The sequence below is a fragment of the Eulemur rufifrons genome, chromosome 8 (assembly GCF_041146395.1).
Source record: "Eulemur rufifrons isolate Redbay chromosome 8, OSU_ERuf_1, whole genome shotgun sequence".
NCBI lineage: Eukaryota > Metazoa > Chordata > Mammalia > Primates > Lemuridae > Eulemur > Eulemur rufifrons.
Window position 1 is genome coordinate 105,426,108 of NC_090990.1, and position 18,675 is coordinate 105,444,782.

Below are 18,675 nucleotides of genomic sequence, written 5' to 3' on the forward strand. Positions count from 1 at the left end.
TGCCTTCAGTGTGAGCAAGCAAAAAGCACTATAACTAAATCTTTTCTGATTATATTGTGTTTTATGAGGTTAACTTTTTCTCTGATAATTTTTATAGTTTAGTCTGTTTTTTCCTTAGAAAATTTGGCTTCTTGTCTATCTGATCAAGTATATATCAAGTAACACTTTGTCCCATGACCTGATTTTCTGCCTTGGTACACAATGAGCTAAAGAGGGTTGGTTGATTATGCACTCCTGTTAGGAGTCTCTGATAATGTCAGTGTTCAGCCATGGCCTGGAATGAAGGAACACAATGATGAAGATTGTGAATGTTACTATTCTTAGGTAGTGAGACCGTAAATGAAGGCAGTTTAATTGGCCTGGAACTGAATCATGGCTCTTCAAACAGAATTTAAATCGTATGGGTATCCTCATGTCACACCAAAACTGTGGCCTAATGTTTTCCTTTTTTGTAAACTGATTTTGTTTCTTATTAGTAACCAAGAGAACAGTTGCTTAAGACTTCTTGAGCTCAGAGAACTAATTTCAAAATGCTTAAACTGGAAACTTTTTCTTTTAACGAATCAGAGAAGTCTTCCTTATTTTCCTGAAGGAGAGTTGGGGGAGACAAGTCAGTGAGGACAGCATTTGTGCTCTAGAAACACGTCTTCACAAAGACCTTGAAGGTAATGGTGGAACTGGGAACAGAGTTCAGAAGTTCTGTTGTCTTTGTTTTGGGGTTCACTTGATGCTTTTGAAAAGGGAGGAAGTATATAACTTAGCCTGAAAAGGGAACCAGACTCTAGAAAAAAGCAGGGTGTTTGACCTAGAGGTGTGACTTAGCATGAAATTAAGAGTGTAGTGCTTACCGGGCTAGGAGTTATGATGTGTTTGAAACATTTTATGTTCCTAATCCTTCTAATTAGGAGTTTCTCAACTTTTTTGCCATGTGGTACTCAAAAGAGATTATGAACAGTAGGATGTGACTAACTTAATATTGTGATCTTAGATTTCAGCTGTCAGACTAGACAGAAAATAGGCCTCTTCTGTTTGAGATAAAATAAAACATAAAGTTGATAATGAAGATGTAGAGAAGCAAAGCTGTGGAATTAGGAAATAAATAGTAAGTCTTTATGTTACATTTGATATACTGAATAAATATTGGATACAGATTTGTATAAGGTTCAAGAGTATGTAAGTTTCACATTATGGGACTTGATATAAATAGGTTCTGGTCTCTAGATCATTGTCCTGTCAAGATGTCACATACTGTGATAAATGATCCTTTGAAATATAGGAGGCAAAAGAAAATAATGCATTAAAACCATCCTTTCCCTTTCCTTCCTGTATTTCAAGTGCTTTTTGTTCTCTTGTGCTGTTCTTTTAAGTGGTTAAGTAAGCATCAGGGCTAAGATACGCTTAGAGAGTTGTTCCTGATTCAGACTATTAATGGTAAAAAATATTTCTGCTGTGGTTATTTGTAGATGAAACAGGTAGTGTAACATCTGAAACAGTTCATTCAAATATACCTGCTACTGAGTATCTTCACTAAAATTGTATACAGTATAAACTTTCAGATCCTAGGGGGAAAACAGTTTAGTTTGGTGGAAATAACTGGGTTCCTGTTTCCAGTGATTCTGGGTAAGTAAGTAACTTAGGGTTTTTGTTATGCTTTTGTTTTACAGATGGAGTAATAGAAATGACTGACTGAATTTTGGGGGGCAAGATTTTGTGACCATGCAGGCTATATACATTGGAAATATTTTAGAGAGAAGTTAGGTGTGGACCCTTGATGTATTAATATGTAAGCAGAGGAGAGATTTCCATAGTGCTGTACATATAATGAGCACTTAATTCATTATTATTCATGATTTGCCCTCTGTTCCCCACCTCCCCATCCTAACACATACCTTTTATGCTTAAAATTTAGAACCCTATATCTGAATATGTCGGGATGATACCCAAGGCCTGGGTATGGGGAGAAATGTGAAGATAGAGAAAGGACTGTTTGGTTCCTGTTTGACTTTTACAAAGTCTCCTTAATTCATGGAAGATTCCTCTAAATTGAAATTAAGATTATATCTGAAAAAAACATTAGGAAAAATTAAAATGTGAAGTTAGCCATCTTTAGAAGTGACCCAAGAGATAAACACTTAAAATCCAATATGATTGTAACCTCAATGTGAGGCATGACTAAATTGTGATTATGACTAAGAAAAGACAGGTTGCTATATTTAAATGTGAACATTTTAATTTTTACAGCCATATATCAGTGAATCAAGTATTTCCATTTTACAGATTAGGAAATTAAAGCTAATGTGACTTCCCTAAGACCTTATGTCTAATCTGTATTTTGTTCAAAACACAGTGGTGGTGTGGCTCTGATAAGCTGAGAGATAATAATTGCCAACCTAGACTTATATACTCAGTTAAAATATTATTTCAGCCGGGCGTGGTGGCTCACGCCTGTAATCCTAGCACTCTGAGAGGCTGAGGTGGGCGGATCCTTTGAGCTCAGGAGTTCTAGACCAGCCTGAGCAAGAGCGAGACCCCATCTCTACTAAAAATAGAAAGAAATTATATGGACAGCTAAAAATATATATAGAAAAAATTAGCCGGGCATGGTGGTGCATGCCTGTAGTCCCAACTACTCGGGAGGCTGAGACAGGAGGATCCCTTGAGCTCAGGAGTTTGAGGTTGCTGTGAGCTAGGCTGATGCCACGGCACTCACTCTAGCCTGGGCAACAGAGTGAGACTCTGTCTCAAAAAAAATAAAAATAAAATAAAATAAAATAAAATAAAATATTATTTCAGAATTAAAAATAAGTAAAACAAGCCAGATATGGTAGCTCACACCTGTAATCCTGGCACTCTGGGAGGCCAAGGCGGGAGGATCACTGAGGCCAGGAGTTCAAGACCAGCCTGAGCAAGAGTGAGATCCTGTCTCTATAAAAAATAGAACAATTAGCCAGATGTGGTGGTGTATGCTTGTAGTCCTAGCACCTTGGGAGGCTGAGGCAGGAGAATTGCTTGAGCCCAGGAGTTTGAGGTTGCAGTGAGCTATGATGGTGCACTGCACTCTAGCTCAGAAAAAAAAAAAAAAAAGTGAAGATAGTAAATTGTGTTTTTTTTTTTTACTACAAAATGATGTAGAGAGAATAGTATAACAGATCTACATGTATGCAGCTCAGATCTACATGTATGCAGCTGCAGCAATTGTCACCTTATAGCCAATCTTATTTCATGTCTGTTCTCACCCAACACACTGTCTCTGGATTAGTTTGGAGCAATTGATAAAATATTTGAGTTAGAGTGAAGGGGTGGACCCTTGACATAGCTGGAACTCATGGGAAAGCTAGTGACTGGTATAAATCCAGAAGAAAAGTAGTGCTAGTAAGTGGAAGGATATAAAGCTTTTAAAAAGAAAATCTAGAAATAGGAAATATAATATTTTTATAATATTATTTTGGGGTTTTTAGGCTCCCAAGAGGCAGATTAAAAGAATGAAAATGAGATAGTTTTCTGAGACTAGATTTTGTTCTGAAATCAGGCCACTAAAGTATGTAAGAGACAGTGTACATTTTTTTACTTTGATAATTAGAGAATGAAGAGCTTGTGAATTCTAAAAAAGTTCTCTGTGTTTCCTATAATATTGATTGCAGGAGAGATAGTCCATGGCTGTGAGCTTTGTTTGTTTTATAATTAGCTACTTTTACCAAGAATAATTAACAGAGGATTTGGAAAGAATTTTGGCTTCTCTTCCCTGTCATCAAAATAGAATTATTTAGAAAGGTTTGATTGCTGCATGTAAATGGAGGAGTATTTGTCACTTCCAAGTGACAGGAAGAACCATCCAGCGCTTCTACAGTTTGGCTTATACCTTGAAAGTGTGCTGTTCCTGTGAAGGGGCTGTGGTGGCTGATAGCCTGGTTCCTAGAACCATGCCTGGGATTGTGAAGAGAGAACTTGGACACTCGTCTACTCTAAATCAGTTTGATTCTTGCTTCGGAGTCATTTTTGTCTTCCCAATTGTGAAATCTGCTTTTTGAAGTCATCGTCTCTCCACCACAACTCCAAACATCATCTTGGAAGTTCAGTATCAATGTAGGTGACCCTTTAAAGACCTTCGTCCGTACTCCACCTCAGCCACTTACTCATAGCCATATCTTGAATCTCATGATCATCCAGAATAGTTCTACTTCCAAATTCTCAGGCTCTACTATCCTTATGATTAGGCCACAGCGTGTCAAGTTTCCAAATCTTTTAGTCCTTTACTTTTACTCTTTCCATTCTCTGACCATATCCAATAAGGGTGCCTTGACTCTTCCTGGTTGTAAGGTGTGTGACAAGTAATTTCATGTTCATTTATTCAGCAAATATTTATTGAACACCTGTCTGTCTTAGGCATATAGTGATAAAACTTATGTGGACCCTGCCATTATGAAACTTAGAGCTTACTGAATGGAGACAGACATTAACAAAGTGTGAAACAAGTATGTAATTACAAATTATGATAAGTGCTATAAAGGAATTAACAGGACACTGTAGAAGAAAATAATAAGAGGAGATCACTTTAGATTGGGTGATAAAAGAGGGTCTTTCTGAGATGATGTTAAAATGGAGACCTGAAGGATTAGAAGCCTTTTGCTATGCAGAAAAATAGCATTCTAGTTAATAGGAACTTTCAAGGCAGTAATGAGCTTGATAAGTTAGAATAATTAAAAGAAGGTCACTGTGGCTGGAATGCATGAAGAAGAGGAAATGTAGCCTAAAAGGAGGTTGTGAAGTTGAGCAGAGACCAGCTGAATCAGGGCCTTATAAGTCATGTTAAAGAGTTTGATTTTATCCTAAGTGTTTTTGGAAATTAAAAGGTTTTAAGCCGGGGGATGATATCTGTTTCATGTTTTTAAAAAGATGGTTTTTATTTCAATATGCAGAATAGATTGGAACGGGCTAAAAGAAAAGTAGGGCATGATTTAGAAGGGAAGGTAGTGTGTTCAGAGCTAGTGCTGACTTGAGTTAAGGTAGTGACAGTGGAACAAGAAGTACATAGATTTGAGAAATGCGCTTGAGTTAGAAGTACCAGGATTTGTTGGTGGGATGTGGAAGAGAGAGGCATTAGGAATGACTCACAGATTTACAGTATGAGCAAACTGGTATGCCACCTCTCAAGCATGTGAGAGAGGATAGTAGTAGTAGTAGTATTATTTTTGAGACAGAGTCTCACTCTGTTGCCTGGGTTAGAGTGCTGTGGCGTCAGCCTAGCTCACAGCAACTTCAAACTCCTGGGCTCAAGCAATCCTGCTGCCTCAGCCTCCCGAGTACCTGGGACTACAGGCATGCGCCACCACACCTGGCTAACTTTTTCTATATATTTTTAGTTGTCCGGTTAATTTCTTTCTATTTTTTAGTAGAGAGAGGATCTCGCTCTTGCTCAGGCTGGTCTCGAACTCCTGACCTTGAGCAATCCTCCCGCCTTGGCCTCCCAGAGTACTGACACTTTCTTAATAGGAGAGAAAATGTTAGAGTTACAGCTACCTGGAAGGATTGGGGATGAAGGAGTAGAGGGAAGGACTCAGCGATTTATATGGTCTCCAGATTATTTTATTTCTGGAGTAGTTCACAGTATACCCATTATGAGTGTGTCATCCTTCATGTATGTAGTGGAGAAAAAAGGCTAAGAGTTTCTGATCCACAGGGTAAAATTCATAGTAATCTCAAGTTTTCCACAACTTGGTCCCTGTCTGCTTATCCTGCGTATCTTCACTCTTACCATTCCCTTCCAGCCTCCATGCATGCTGTATTCTATCATTGTGGTCCTAAATCCATAATTTCCTTTGTCATAGAACAAACAGACTAATGTTTTGGGTCTTGGTTTCAGACAAAGCCTTCCCGGATTCCCCCAGGCAAATTTTCATATTTATTTCTGTTTCCGATGTTCATTGATTACAGCAATTATTTTATTAAATTTACTGCTTCTTAGTTTGATTCCTCATCAAACTAATCTTCCTAACATGAGTTTGGTCTTTTTTTATTTACAACCCTCATAAGAAAGCATTTGAGTGTTTGAGTTACGTCCTGTCTTTGAGCAGCCAAATACAGCTTATATCACCTCTGGGTAAAACAAAGTTCAGGGTTCAGGAAATATAGGGGACAAGAAAATAGTTGAAAATGTCCTTCCCAGATCTATTTTAATAGGCAGTTAAAATACACTTTTTAAAATTATGATAAGGCAGTCTCTAAAGTGTATTCTTTCTTATCTCCAAAGCTTGATACTATTTAAAAGAAAGAGGCCGGGCGCGGTGGCTCACGCCTGTAATCCTAGTACTCTGGGAGGCCGAGGCGGGTGGATCGCTCAAGGTCAGGAGTTCGAGGCCAGCCTGAGCAAGAGCGAGACCCCGTCTCTACTAAAAATAGAAAAAAAAATTATATGGACAACTAAAAATATATATATAGAAAAAATTAGCTGGGCATAGTGGCGCATGCCTGTAGTCCCAGCTACTCGGGAGGCTGAGGCAGGAGGATCGCTTGAGCCCAGGAGTTTGAGGTTGCTGTGAGCTAGGCTGACGCCACGGCACTCACTCTAGCCTGGGCAACAGAGTGAGACTCTGTCTCAAAAAAAAAAAAAAGAATTAGAAGAAAGATTTATTACTGAAGGAAATAGAAACTAATTTAATGAATTATTTTGGTTATTTGAATTGTCATTTCTGTAGAATATTAAGTTTATTTGGAACCATTGGTAATCAGAAATGGATTAGAAATATTGTAAAGCTTCATTGCAAATTACCTAATCTACAGATTGATTTATGCTGTGTTATTCAGCTTATATCTCTTGTATGTACATAGTCAAAAATAGCAGTTTCTATACCCATAAGTATGTTACCCATATGTTACTACTTTGATTATATATAGTGAAACTTTTTCATTAGATTTGAAGACAAAATTGGATGATGAATTCATTCCAGCTAAAAATAAATCAACGAAAATTAAAAAAAGAAAGAAAAAAATCTTTTACACTCCTCTTTTCAGCTCTTAGTAGAAACCTCTTAAGTAGCCAGGAAGCCATTCTGCAGATATCTTATGGAAGTCTGTATTTGCCAGGAAATAATAGAAAAACTATCCTGGGAGTCAGCAAGTCCCTACAACATTTCAGAACATCAGCTGTGTAAAAACCTTATTCTGAAACTGTACACGCACTTTTCTTTCTAATGAAAACTTTTATTTATTTCTTCCTTTGTTTTATAGGAATATATTTGTCCTAGATGTGAATCGGGCTTTATTGAAGAAGTGACAGATGATTCCAGGTATTGTACAAGCTCATGAATAAATCAGGTGTTGTGTTATCAAAACTTTTCTCTCAGCATTGAGTGAATTGGAAAGAATTTGTTCTATAATATACTCTCGGGGGGGGGGGGGGGGGGGGGAGGGAGAAGTGCAAGGGCCCAAGAAGAATGGCACACGCAAAGGCAGAAGAATGGGAGAGAGATGGGAAAGAAAAATGGGAAAATTTGAAAAGTGATGTGATAGTGGGTGTGATGAGATAGACTGCTTCTGATTGTGTGTGGCCTCTGTACCTGTACTCTGTACCTCTTTGCCTATCTCAGAGTAAATCTGGTAAGCTTTTGTTTATTTTCTGAGACTTTGAGGTTCTCTTAGGTTATTAGTTTAGTGACCACTCTTGTCTGAAGGTTAAAATGCTGTTATGCCTCTTTGGGGGCTTAGGGAGTGACTTCCGACAAAGGTATCTAATAAGGTAAACAGGCTGTTCTGGTTAGGGAAACTGAGTTGTTACTCTGCTTTAAGAAAGCCTTGGGTCCTTTGTTCTTATTAAGATTATTGCTGTCAAACTTATGTGATCTTGCCATTGTAATATTAATATTTGGGTTTGTAATGCTTTAAATTTGTTCTTATTGGCCTTAATAAAGGTATAAACCTGATAAAAAAGGAAATATTTCTGAAAGTGACAATATTTATATATTCCTTTTTGGTTAGTATGAATAAAACTATAAAATCTTAATAAATTATTGAATAGCATTGATAGGATGGCCTTGTTTGGTTAAACACAATGACACATTTGTTCCTTGGGGACTGTCTGGTTAATCATTGGTTGGACAATTGAGGAAGTACCAACTGGTCAAAAAGAATCTATAACCTGAAGCTTCTTAATCTTGGAGTGACTTTGGGGATTTTAATGGCAGTAGATAATTCCTTTACTGTTGCTATTGGCAGAACCTAAAGTTGAAGGTCCCTTCCACAACCAGGAAAAACTACACATTTTACAGTATGTACTATTAGTTTTGCTTTACTAATGATTGGTGATTCTATATGTAAATGAGCTGGAGCTTTTGGGGCAGTATGTGGCATGGGATCTAGTTTGGTGTAAACACTTAAATGTCAATTAATAATCTTGGTTTTAAGTGATACAATACCAGCACTAAACCTGTAAGATTAGCATGACACAGCTAATAGCAATTTTGTGTGGATGGCTTGCGAAGTTGGGGCTTTTTATTTGTGCTGTTATGATTGCGTCAAATACTTGTTTCAGGCACTTATGCTCTGCATGTGCTAAATAAAGGTTATATTGGTTGTGGGGGAGCAATTAATGGGCTTATTTTTCCTAAGTTTTATTTTTATTTTTTTATTTTATTTTTTTGACGGGGTCTCACTTTGTCGTCCAGGCTAGGATGCAGTGGCATCATCATAGCTCACTGCAACCTCAAATTCCTGGGCTCAAGCAATCCTCCTGCCTCAGCCTCTTGAGTAGCTGGGATTATAGGCTGGGGCTATAAGCGCACGCCACCATGCCCGGTTTTTCTATTTTTTGTAGAGACAGAGTCTTGCTGTGTTGCCCAGACTGTTCTTGAACTCCTGGCCTCAGGTGATCCTCTTGCCTCAGCCTCCCAAAGTGCTAGGATTACAGGTGTGAGCCACTATGCCCGGCCCAACCTAACTTTTTATTTTTTTAAAATTTAAAAATATTACTTATTTTTAAACCTGTCTTACTCCTTGATAATTTCTAAGTTTTTAAATAGTAATCCTATTTTCTTTAGGCAGATAGTACTTTTTATACAAAGTACAATTATAAATGAGGATAATGAATAACTGCAGCTTGAATCTTTATCTAGCAGGGGAGTATGAATTCTATGGACCCTATTCTTACTGACTTAACAATTCTTTAATTTGTGCTTTTGTAGGTCAAAGGTTTTCCTGTATAGGTGCTATTGGTAACCACTACTCAAATGCAAAGATTGTGTGTTTTGAAAGACTTAGATGTTTTAAATGAGCGAAGAAATCTTAGAATGAGTGTCTTAGAAGCAGTGGGATAGTCCTTTCTATAAAGTTCATAGACATTTGCTGATTTGAATACTTAATAATTATAATAGATGGTAAAACTTAATAAGAGAAAGTCCTTATATGTAAATATTGGATAATGGGTACCACCTGCTACTAAACATACATCTAGAGGGGCACATTGTAAGTTTTCTTAAGCTTTGTAACATTTCTCAGAACATTGTGGTTGTTTTGTTTTGATTATCCCCCTCTCTATGATTAGCTCTATTATTCTTTTTAAAAATTTATTAAAAAATTTTTTTTAGCTCTATTACTCTTAAAATACAAAGGAATTTTAAGGCAAGGGAATGCTGAGAGAGTTTCAGAGAGTATAGAACCCCAAAAGATGGAGTTAATGGTTTCAATTATGAAGGATATTTATTTATTTTTATGTTCTTTTTAAAAAAATTGCAAAATATTAAGGGGGTGCAGATGTTTTTGTTACATGGATACCTTTTATAATGCTTAAGTCAGGACTTTTAGTGTGCTCATCACCTGAATAGTGTTCATTGTACCCAAGAGGTAGGTTTTTACCCCTCCCCTCATCCCCCCACCCCCATCTTGATTTCCTATGACCTTTTATCTCTTTGTGCCCATGTGTGCCCATCAATTAGCTCCTAATTATTAGAGAGTACATGTGGGTTTTTTTTTTTTTTAATTCCTGAGATACTTCACTTAGCATAATGGCCTCCAGTTCCATCCCAGTTGCTGCAAAAAACATTATTTCATTCCTTTTTATGGATGAGTAGTGCTGCATGGTATGTATATACCACATTTTCTTAATCCACTCATGAATTGGTGGGCACAACCAAGGATATTTTAATCCCTGAAACTGTGTAGTAAAGTTAGGAAAGAAGAGCCCCGGAAACCTGTCTAGGCTTGAGCAATAAAATGGATACACAGCCACTCAGTTTTGTTTTTTATGGTATATGGTGATTCAGTTATTTATTTATTTATGAATGAATAAATGAATGAATACATGAGACAGGATCTCGCTCTGGTGCCCAGGCTGGAGTGCAGTGGCACAATCGCAGCTCACTACAACCTTGAACTTCTGGGCTCAAGCTATCCTCCTGCCTCAGCCTCCTGAGTAGCTGGGACTACAGGCACGTATCACCACACCCAGCTATTTAAAATTTTTTTTTTTGTAGAGATGGGATCTGGCCATGTTGCCCAGGCTGGTCTCAAACTTCTGGCTTCAAGTGATACTCCTGCTGCTGGGATTACAGATGTGAGCCACCAAACTTGGTCAATTCATTACTTACTTAGCATAGATGTGCAGGTACTTTTGGGCTTGCTCTACATTTGAAGTGATTTTTACAAAAGTGTTTTTAACTTCTGAAACAAATATAGATATTAAATGGTTCTTAATGAGGGAATGAGACCTCAGAGTAATTACATAAAGAATGGCATTAGAGGCCGGGTGTGGTGGCTCACACCTATAATCCTAGCACTCTGGGAGGCCGAGGTGGGCAGATCATTTGAGCTCAGGAGTTCGAGACCAGCCTGAACAAGAGCGAGACCCTGTCTCTACTAAAAAAAATAGAAAGAAATTAGCTGGACAACTAAAATATATACATATACATATACATATATATATATATATATATAGAGGCACACTGAGGCAGTAGGATTGCTTGAGCCCAGGAGTTTGAGATTGCTGTGAGCTAGGCTGACACCACGGCACTCTAGCCTGGGCAACAGAGTGAGACTCTGTCAAAAAAAAAAAAAAAAAAAGGCATTAGAGGCCAGGCGCAGTGGTTCATGCCTGTAATCCTAGCACTCTGGGAGGCCGAGGTGGGAGGATCGTTTGAACACAGGAGTTCAAGACTAGCCTCTGCAAGAGCGAGACCCTGTCTCTACTAAAAATAGAAAAATTAGCTGGGCATGCTGGTGTGCTCCTGTAATCTCAGCTACTCGGGAGGCTGAGGCAGGATAATAGCTTCAGCCCAGGAGTTTGAGGTTGCTGTGAGGTAGGCTGATGCCAGGGCACACTAGCCCAGGTGACAGAGTGAGACTCTGTCTCAAACAAAAACAAAAAAAGGAATGGCATTAGCTTTGCTTTTTCACATTTGGTTTCAGACTAACCAGGGTGTGTTCGTTTTTTCAATGAGTTTAGCACCGTGCCTGGATTGGTATTGTAATCCTGAAAATGAAAACTATTTGTAGTAGTTTATGGACGTTATATCACTGGGCTGAGTTTGTGTATGTATGTTTGTGTGCTTATGTGTTTCTCTTGAAGTAAAGGTATCCAGCAATTCTTATAATCCTTCCCATCCCCCTTTCCCCAAAGTGTTAACTCACTTCCTCTCTTCTTTGCAGATTCCGTGGGGACAATGAGATTTAATATTTCTCTCCAGTCTTTAGGGTTTTTGGGAATAGGTAGTTATTTTATCGTTTACACATGTGATATTAATTCAGCAACTTTATTTTTGAGTTTCTAATAATGGGATATGGCATTGCAGGGTTTTTAAAGGTGGTGAGTACTCTGTATAATGTCTGACACATAATAAACACTACATGTATTTGAGGCATTAATAATATATAGACTTTGCTGTTTGAATTTATAGTTATAAAATAAGGGAACAGAGTTGAAATGGATGAGGCAAATCCTAGATATTTATAATACAAGGTAGAATTTAGAATCAAAGTCAGAATGTAGGGGAGTGTGGATGAGTCTCATTTGGTTGGTGAGTTAAGAAAAGACTTATGGAAGGAGGTAGCATTTGAGATGGGTTCTGAAGGGTGGGTAGGGTAATCCAAGAATAGGATAAACTATCAGAAGAAGAAATATTTATTGAACCCTTTTATGGTATGTTAAATACAGTACTAGGCCCCTTCCTTACGTTACTACATTTAATCATTCCCAAGAAATATTAGCTATTGTAGCCTCAAATGTTGTGTTCATCTGGTGGTTGAGTGGTTTTTTAGTGAAACATTATTTTGTTTTCTTAGCATCTTTGAGGATAAATGTTTGTTTTTCTTCTTTTGCTAGGTCACATTTGAATTGCATTACTGGCTGTGGGTCTTTCTGTATGGTGGCCCCTCTCCCCAATTTTTCACTTGATTTAGCCTTGATTCACTTGATTTTTGTGGCTTATGTTATTTTTCATAGATTAATCGACCTACCAGTTCTTCATAAATTTCCTTTATAGGTGTCGTGTTGGGATGAGTTATTTTTCCTTATTGAGCTTTGTTCTCATTATGCCATTCTATATTTAGCTTCGGAGAGGGAAGCTTGTTCCTGGGAATAGAATCACCACTCATTCCTTTTTCTCTTTAGTTTTTTAGGTGGTGGCGGCAGCCGGATAGACAATAGCACATCAACACATTTTGCAGAGGTAAGTTTTCCTGTAGGGATTCTTTAGGAAGTGGGTGGATGTTAGAATCATGACGTATCTTCACTTCCTTCTGCAGCAAAACATTAGAGTTTAACTGAATTGTATAAGAAAAATGTGGAAAAGATTTGTATTTTCAGTAGCTGGGGCTTGGGCATGTTACTGTTGATAAACCCTTGATTAGGAGGCAGTCCTAACCTTGATTAACAGCCTCAAGCAGTGCCTTTTTAAACCTGTTTTTAGTTCTGTTTTCTGCTTTGTTTCTATGTATATGGTGTGAGAATAAAATGCCTGTGCTGTTTTTGGAATAACAGTGTTGCAGACTCTGCTTTTAGTGGCATGACAACCAGATAAAGAGCAGGCCAGGATGATTTGTTACTGAAGTCACAATGAGGTAGGTGTAGTCTTCAGCCTTGCACAGAGATACTGGTTTCTAGAGTTTAGCTCTAGTTAACATAGTAGTTTGGTGTAAAGATAAGATGTTTGCTTACTTTTCAGATCCCAAGATGGGACCTACAATTAGTTTCTACTTCTTTGTTTGATGTGGCATCTATATTTTTTTGGAAAAACAAAAATATTAACTATGGTTTAAAAATAGGGCATTTAATCTTCATCCTTGAATACCATTTTATATTAAATTTGGAATAATTTTCTTTTTTCACTTTATTTATTTACCTAAAATTTTCATTTTAGTTGTCTTTTTAAAAAAACAATTTAACCATTTTTAAGTGTGCAGTTCAGCAGCATTAACACTGTTTGTTTTTAATCATTTAGAGACCATAACCCAGAGGGTACAAACCAGCTTAGCCTACAAAAAACACTGACTTTTTTTGCCTTTTCTTCTGTATGTGTATCCTTTATTGCCACACAACTTGTTTGGCTATAGAGAGCTGACATATGCTGGAAGGAAAAAAAATAGTTAAATTCCATAATCAGAATTTCTTTGTGATCTAGGATTACGTTTAGGCTTTTCCAGAGATAGCTAAAGTGTCTAGAGAGCTAGCAAAATATTTTGCTATTTATTTTGTGTGTAAGTCGAAACTGTATTAGCAGTGTATTTGAAAAGTGATGTTCGATAAAAAGCCCGTAAAACCCTAAGCTTCTCTCCTTTATTTTCTGAAAATTATCTTAAGACCTGTGGCCTTCCAGATTTTGATGTTGTTAGATTTATAATCAAGAAACTTGATAAATGCTTGGGTAATAGTCCTGTTTTATAAAGGATATTTTCTTTTGTTTATAATCTATGGTACTTCTAATATCCAGTATTAAGTTTTTTGGTTTACTCTGAACTACCTTGGTAGATGGGTTGATTAGAGTGTGATTCCAGACAGATCATGTCTTTGAACTCCCATTTTTATTTTCTTATTTTGATAGATTGAAAAACCTTATTTAAAATTCATTCTGCTTGCTAGGCCTGGAAGCCTTTATGATTTCAGTATTTTTTCCCCTTGTAAGTGCTATTCCTGATAATACAGATTGTCACTTACTGATTATGCATATGCAGAAGAAACTTCATTTTATTTTCCTTAAATGTTAGTTCTCTTTTAGGTAATGGAAATAGATTTGTCCATCAGTTTTATAGGTCTGACTCACCAGGAGGAAATGCATTGAGTAAGAAGAAAATTAAATATATATAGTCAGTTTCCTAACTTTAGTGATACTAAATCTGATACTGATGGCATGAGCTGTTCTTCAGGTGTTAAGTAATTTTGCTGAGTCATAGCTTGTGACTTCGTATTCTTTAGTAGTGACAGAGTTTATAGCAATGGGATGATTACTCTGTTTTTCCCTTTGTAAAATTCCCTTGTCATCGTGCCTCAATATTTAAATTTTCTTTTTTTTTAAGTGATATTTTGCATTTTAAAATAGGAAAAAACCTGTCTTTATAATGTTATAGAAGTTGCCAGGGATTTAAAAAAATTAGCTAACAAGTATATACTTAGTGTTTCATTGCCTGCAAGGAACTTGTAATTTAGTTGGGGAGCAAATACAAGCACATATGAAACAAACAACAAGGAAGAGTGTAGAGAGTATAATAAACTTATTGTGGGGTGTATGTAACAAGTACTGTAGAGGGAAGAGATCAGGTGGGCTGCAGTCTTTAGGAAGAGAGGTCATATGACAGTGATTAAGAGCACGGCCTCTGGAACCAGATTGCCTAAGCTCAGGTCCTGGTTCTGCCCCTTACTAGTGGTGTAACCTGGGAAAAATTACTTAGAATCTCTCAGTGCCTGTTTTGTTGTCTGTAAATTGGGGAAAATAATAATATTTACCTCATAGGGATGTTGTGACGATTAAATGAGCTAGTACATGCTAGATGTATAGACCCTAATATGCCTACCATATAGTGAATGCTTAATAAATTTTAGCCAGCCGGGCATGGTGGCTCACGCCTGTAATCCTAGCACTCTGGGAGGCCGAGGCGGGTGGATCGCTCGAGGTCAGGAGTTCAAGACCAGCCTGAGCAAGAGCGAGACCCCGTCTCTACTAAAAATAGAAAGAAATTATATGGACAACTGAAAATATATACAGAAAAAATTAGCCGGGCATGGTGGCGCATGCCTGTAGTCCCAGCTACTCGGGAGGCTGAGGCAGGAGGATCGCTTGAGCCCAGGAGTTTGAGGTTGCTGTGAGCGAGGCTGATGCCATGGCACTCTAGCCCAGGCAACAGAGTGAGACACTGTCTCAAAAAAAATAATAAATAAATAAATAAATTTTAGCCATTATTAAGACTTCATAGAGAAGATAAAACTTGTCTACTACAGCCATACCACCCTGAATGTGCCTAACTCATCTCATCTTGGAAGCTAGGCAGGGTTGGGCCTGGTTAGTACTTGGATGGGAGGAAGGTAAAACTTGCAATGGAGCCTTGAAGAGTAGGTGGAATTTAGATAAGCAAAGATATGAAAAAATTATCTCAAAATAGTATTCATAAGCTATAAGATTTTATACTCATGTTCCTGAAGAAAAAAACTTAGAAATGAAATTATATATAGAAACTAGAGGCCGGGCGCGGTGGCTCACGCCTGTAATCCTAGCACTCTGGGAGGCCGAGGCGGGTGGATTGCTCAAGGTCAGGAGTTCGAGACCAGCCTGAGCGAGACCCCGTCTCTACTAAAAATAGAAAGACATTATATGGACACCTAAAAATCTATATAGAAAAAATTAGCCGGGCATAGTGGCGCATGCCTGTAGTCCCAGCTACTCGGGAGGCTGAGGCAGTAGGATCGCTTAAGCCCAGGAGTTTGAGGTTGCTGTGAGCTAAGCTGACGCCACAGCACTCACTCTAGCCTGGGCAACAAAGTGAGACTCTGTCTCAACAAAAAAAAAAAAAAAAAAAAAAAAAAGAAACTAGAGTTATATATTTTTTTTGAGACGGAGTCTCACTCTGTCTCTTGGGCTAGAGTGCCAGGGTGTCAGCCTAGCTCAAAGCAACCTCAAACTTCTGGGCTCAAGTAATTCTCCCTCAGTCTCCTGACTAGCTGGGATTACAGGTGCATGCCAGCGTGCCCGGCTAATTTTTCTATTTTTAGTAGAGACAGGATCTCACTCTTCCGGAGGCTGGTCTCGAACTCCTGAGCTCAAGCGATCCTCCCACCTAGGCCTCCCAGAGTGCTAGGATATAGGCCTGAGGCACCATATCTGGCCTAGAGTTATTTTTCTTTTCCCTATTTTAGTTGGTAATTTCAGAAAAGGCTTATGTTCAGTTTGCTTTGTTCTTCAACCAGAGCTACTTGTGCATTGAAGAGGTTATTTTCTATAATTAGTATTTACTAATAGCTGAATTTTTAAAATACTGGCTATTTTAGAAGAGAAATATTCCAAGAAAACTTCTGACAAAATCAGTACTTTTTTTTTTTTTTTTAAGTGGGGCTGAGATGGAGAGATAAAGAGAGTGGTTGGCATGGAAAGAAGGGGGGAGGGTTGCCAGGTAAATGGGAGCAATGTTTGAGTGATGTGTGAGGGTCACTAGAGAGTGAATCTAAAAATGTTGCTAGCAATTTGTACAGAGTGCATTGCTATGCTGAGGTTCCTGATGATAACCTGGAGAAGTAAGCTCAAAGCTACCTGAGGGTTTCATTGATTACTTGAAAGCTTCTGACCATGATCAGGTGCCAGTGAGACATCTGATCATCGAGTCTTAGCTTACTCTAGTGGATCACTTCAGTGCAAGAGTGGTTGGGCTGCTGCCTTGGATTTGTAGAAAATAAGATAGATGGCTTCCTGGAAAAAAGCTCCCAGGTATGCACAAAAAGGCAGGGTGCTCTGAGTAGTCTGATTTATATTTATTTAAATGAAATTTGTTTTTGTTACATAAGTAGCATCATAATGGCAATTAAAAAGTTTAAAAATATCTTGAGTTTCACTGTTTTAAAAGCACCCTTTCTCCATACACTTCCTTTCCAATTTTGTCCGAAGGCATCGATAGTGAAAGATTATAATGACTTTAAGATTTAGGCTGGGCGCAGTGGCTCATGCCTGTAATCCTAGCACTCTGGGAGTTGAGGTGGGAGGATCGCTTGAGCTCAGGAGTTCGAGACCAGCCTCAGCAACAGTGAGACCCTGTCTCTACTAAAAATAGAAAAAATTAGCCAGTCGTGGTGGAGCACACCTGTGGTCCTTCCTACATGGGAGGCTGAGGCAGGAGGATTACTTGAGCCCAGGAGTTTGAGGTGGCTGTGAGCTAGCTGATGCCACAGCACTCTACCCAGGGTGACAGAATGAGGCTGTGTATGTGTGTATGTATGAATGAATAAATAAATAATCTATCTCCCATATTTTCATTACTTCATTATAGCTTTATTTATTTATTTTCTTGGCATAATACTTCCCACTTGTCATATGCATGCCTAATAACTGTTTTCAGTTGTAATCATAGAGTGTACCATATGAATTTCTGCTTTTTAAAATTTACCTATTATTATGTCATACATTTTTCTTATCTCTCCATAGTTATAAGAATTGTATATTTTATGACTTCATATTCTTTCATGTCTGTAGTTTACTTATTAAACTACTATCTTGTGTTAGACATGTCTAGCTGTTTGTGATAGTTGATCATGGATCATACTTTTTCCCTCCATCTGTGAGTCCAGAACATATTGAGAAATAAAACAGAAGCCAGACAGATGGAAATAAAAATTTAATTTTTATTCAACTGAATTGGAGAACACAGTTGAACTGTGGCCAGATGGACACCCTAAGTTTATACAGGATGACCCACCTGAGAATTAGAGACTGTAGAGCACATACGAATGTTCAGAACCACTTCTTTTGCATTTGTGCAGCTTCCTAATACATGAACTGCATTGATTGGAGATGTGTGAATCAGTAGAGATTAGGCTCTTGCCACTCACCAATCGGATGCATCAGTGCTCTGATAGGAAAAAGTAATGAGGAATGAATGAAGAGGTCAGAAATGGAGATGAGAGATCTGATTCTTCCCTCTTAGGCTTTGGGTTTAATAATTTAAAACTGTAGTCAGTCTAGGGGTAGTATGACCCCAAAAGCATGATCCATAAAATAACAAATTGATAAATTGGACTTCATCAAAATTAAAAACTTCTGATGTTCTTCATAAGAATGAACAAAATGAGTCACAGACTCGGAGGAAATACTTGCAAATCATTTATCTGACAAAGGACTTGTATTCAGGCCATATAAATAACTCTTAAAATGGAGTAATAAGAAAACTACTTAATTCTAAAAAATGGCAAAAGATTTGAACAATGTGCTTCACCAGAGAAAATGTACAGATGGCAAATAAGTATACAAAGGGATATTCAACATCAGTCATTAGGGAAATGCAAATTAAAACAATAATGAAATATTACAGTATATCTATAAGAATGGTTAACATTTAAAAGACTGACCACACTAAATGTTTGTGAGGCTATGGAGCAAATGAAACTAGAATTAAAAAAAAAATGGTACAGCCACTATGGAAAACAGTTAGCTGTTTTTCAATAAGATAAAATTACATGTATATGATCCAGCCATTTCACTCCTAGGTATTTTACCCAAGAGA

The 18,675-nt window shown here is 37.7% G+C and overlaps 1 protein-coding gene across 2 annotated transcripts in view; it reads left to right on the plus strand.

The window, feature by feature from the left end:
- RNF115 (ring finger protein 115) overlaps window positions 1-18,675 on the plus strand; it is a 73,131-nt gene that overhangs the window by 14,341 nt on the left and 40,115 nt on the right. The window contains exons 2-4 of one of the 2 annotated variants that reach the window (XM_069480727.1): window positions 7,225-7,283; window positions 8,209-8,260; window positions 12,593-12,650. In XM_069480727.1, coding sequence (XP_069336828.1) covers window positions 7,274-7,283; window positions 8,209-8,260; window positions 12,593-12,650 — 120 coding nt within the window. In that variant the 5' untranslated portion in view covers window positions 7,225-7,273. The remainder of the gene's footprint in view (window positions 1-7,224; window positions 7,284-8,208; window positions 8,261-12,592; window positions 12,651-18,675) is intronic. The other variant, XM_069480726.1, reaches the window with a different exon arrangement.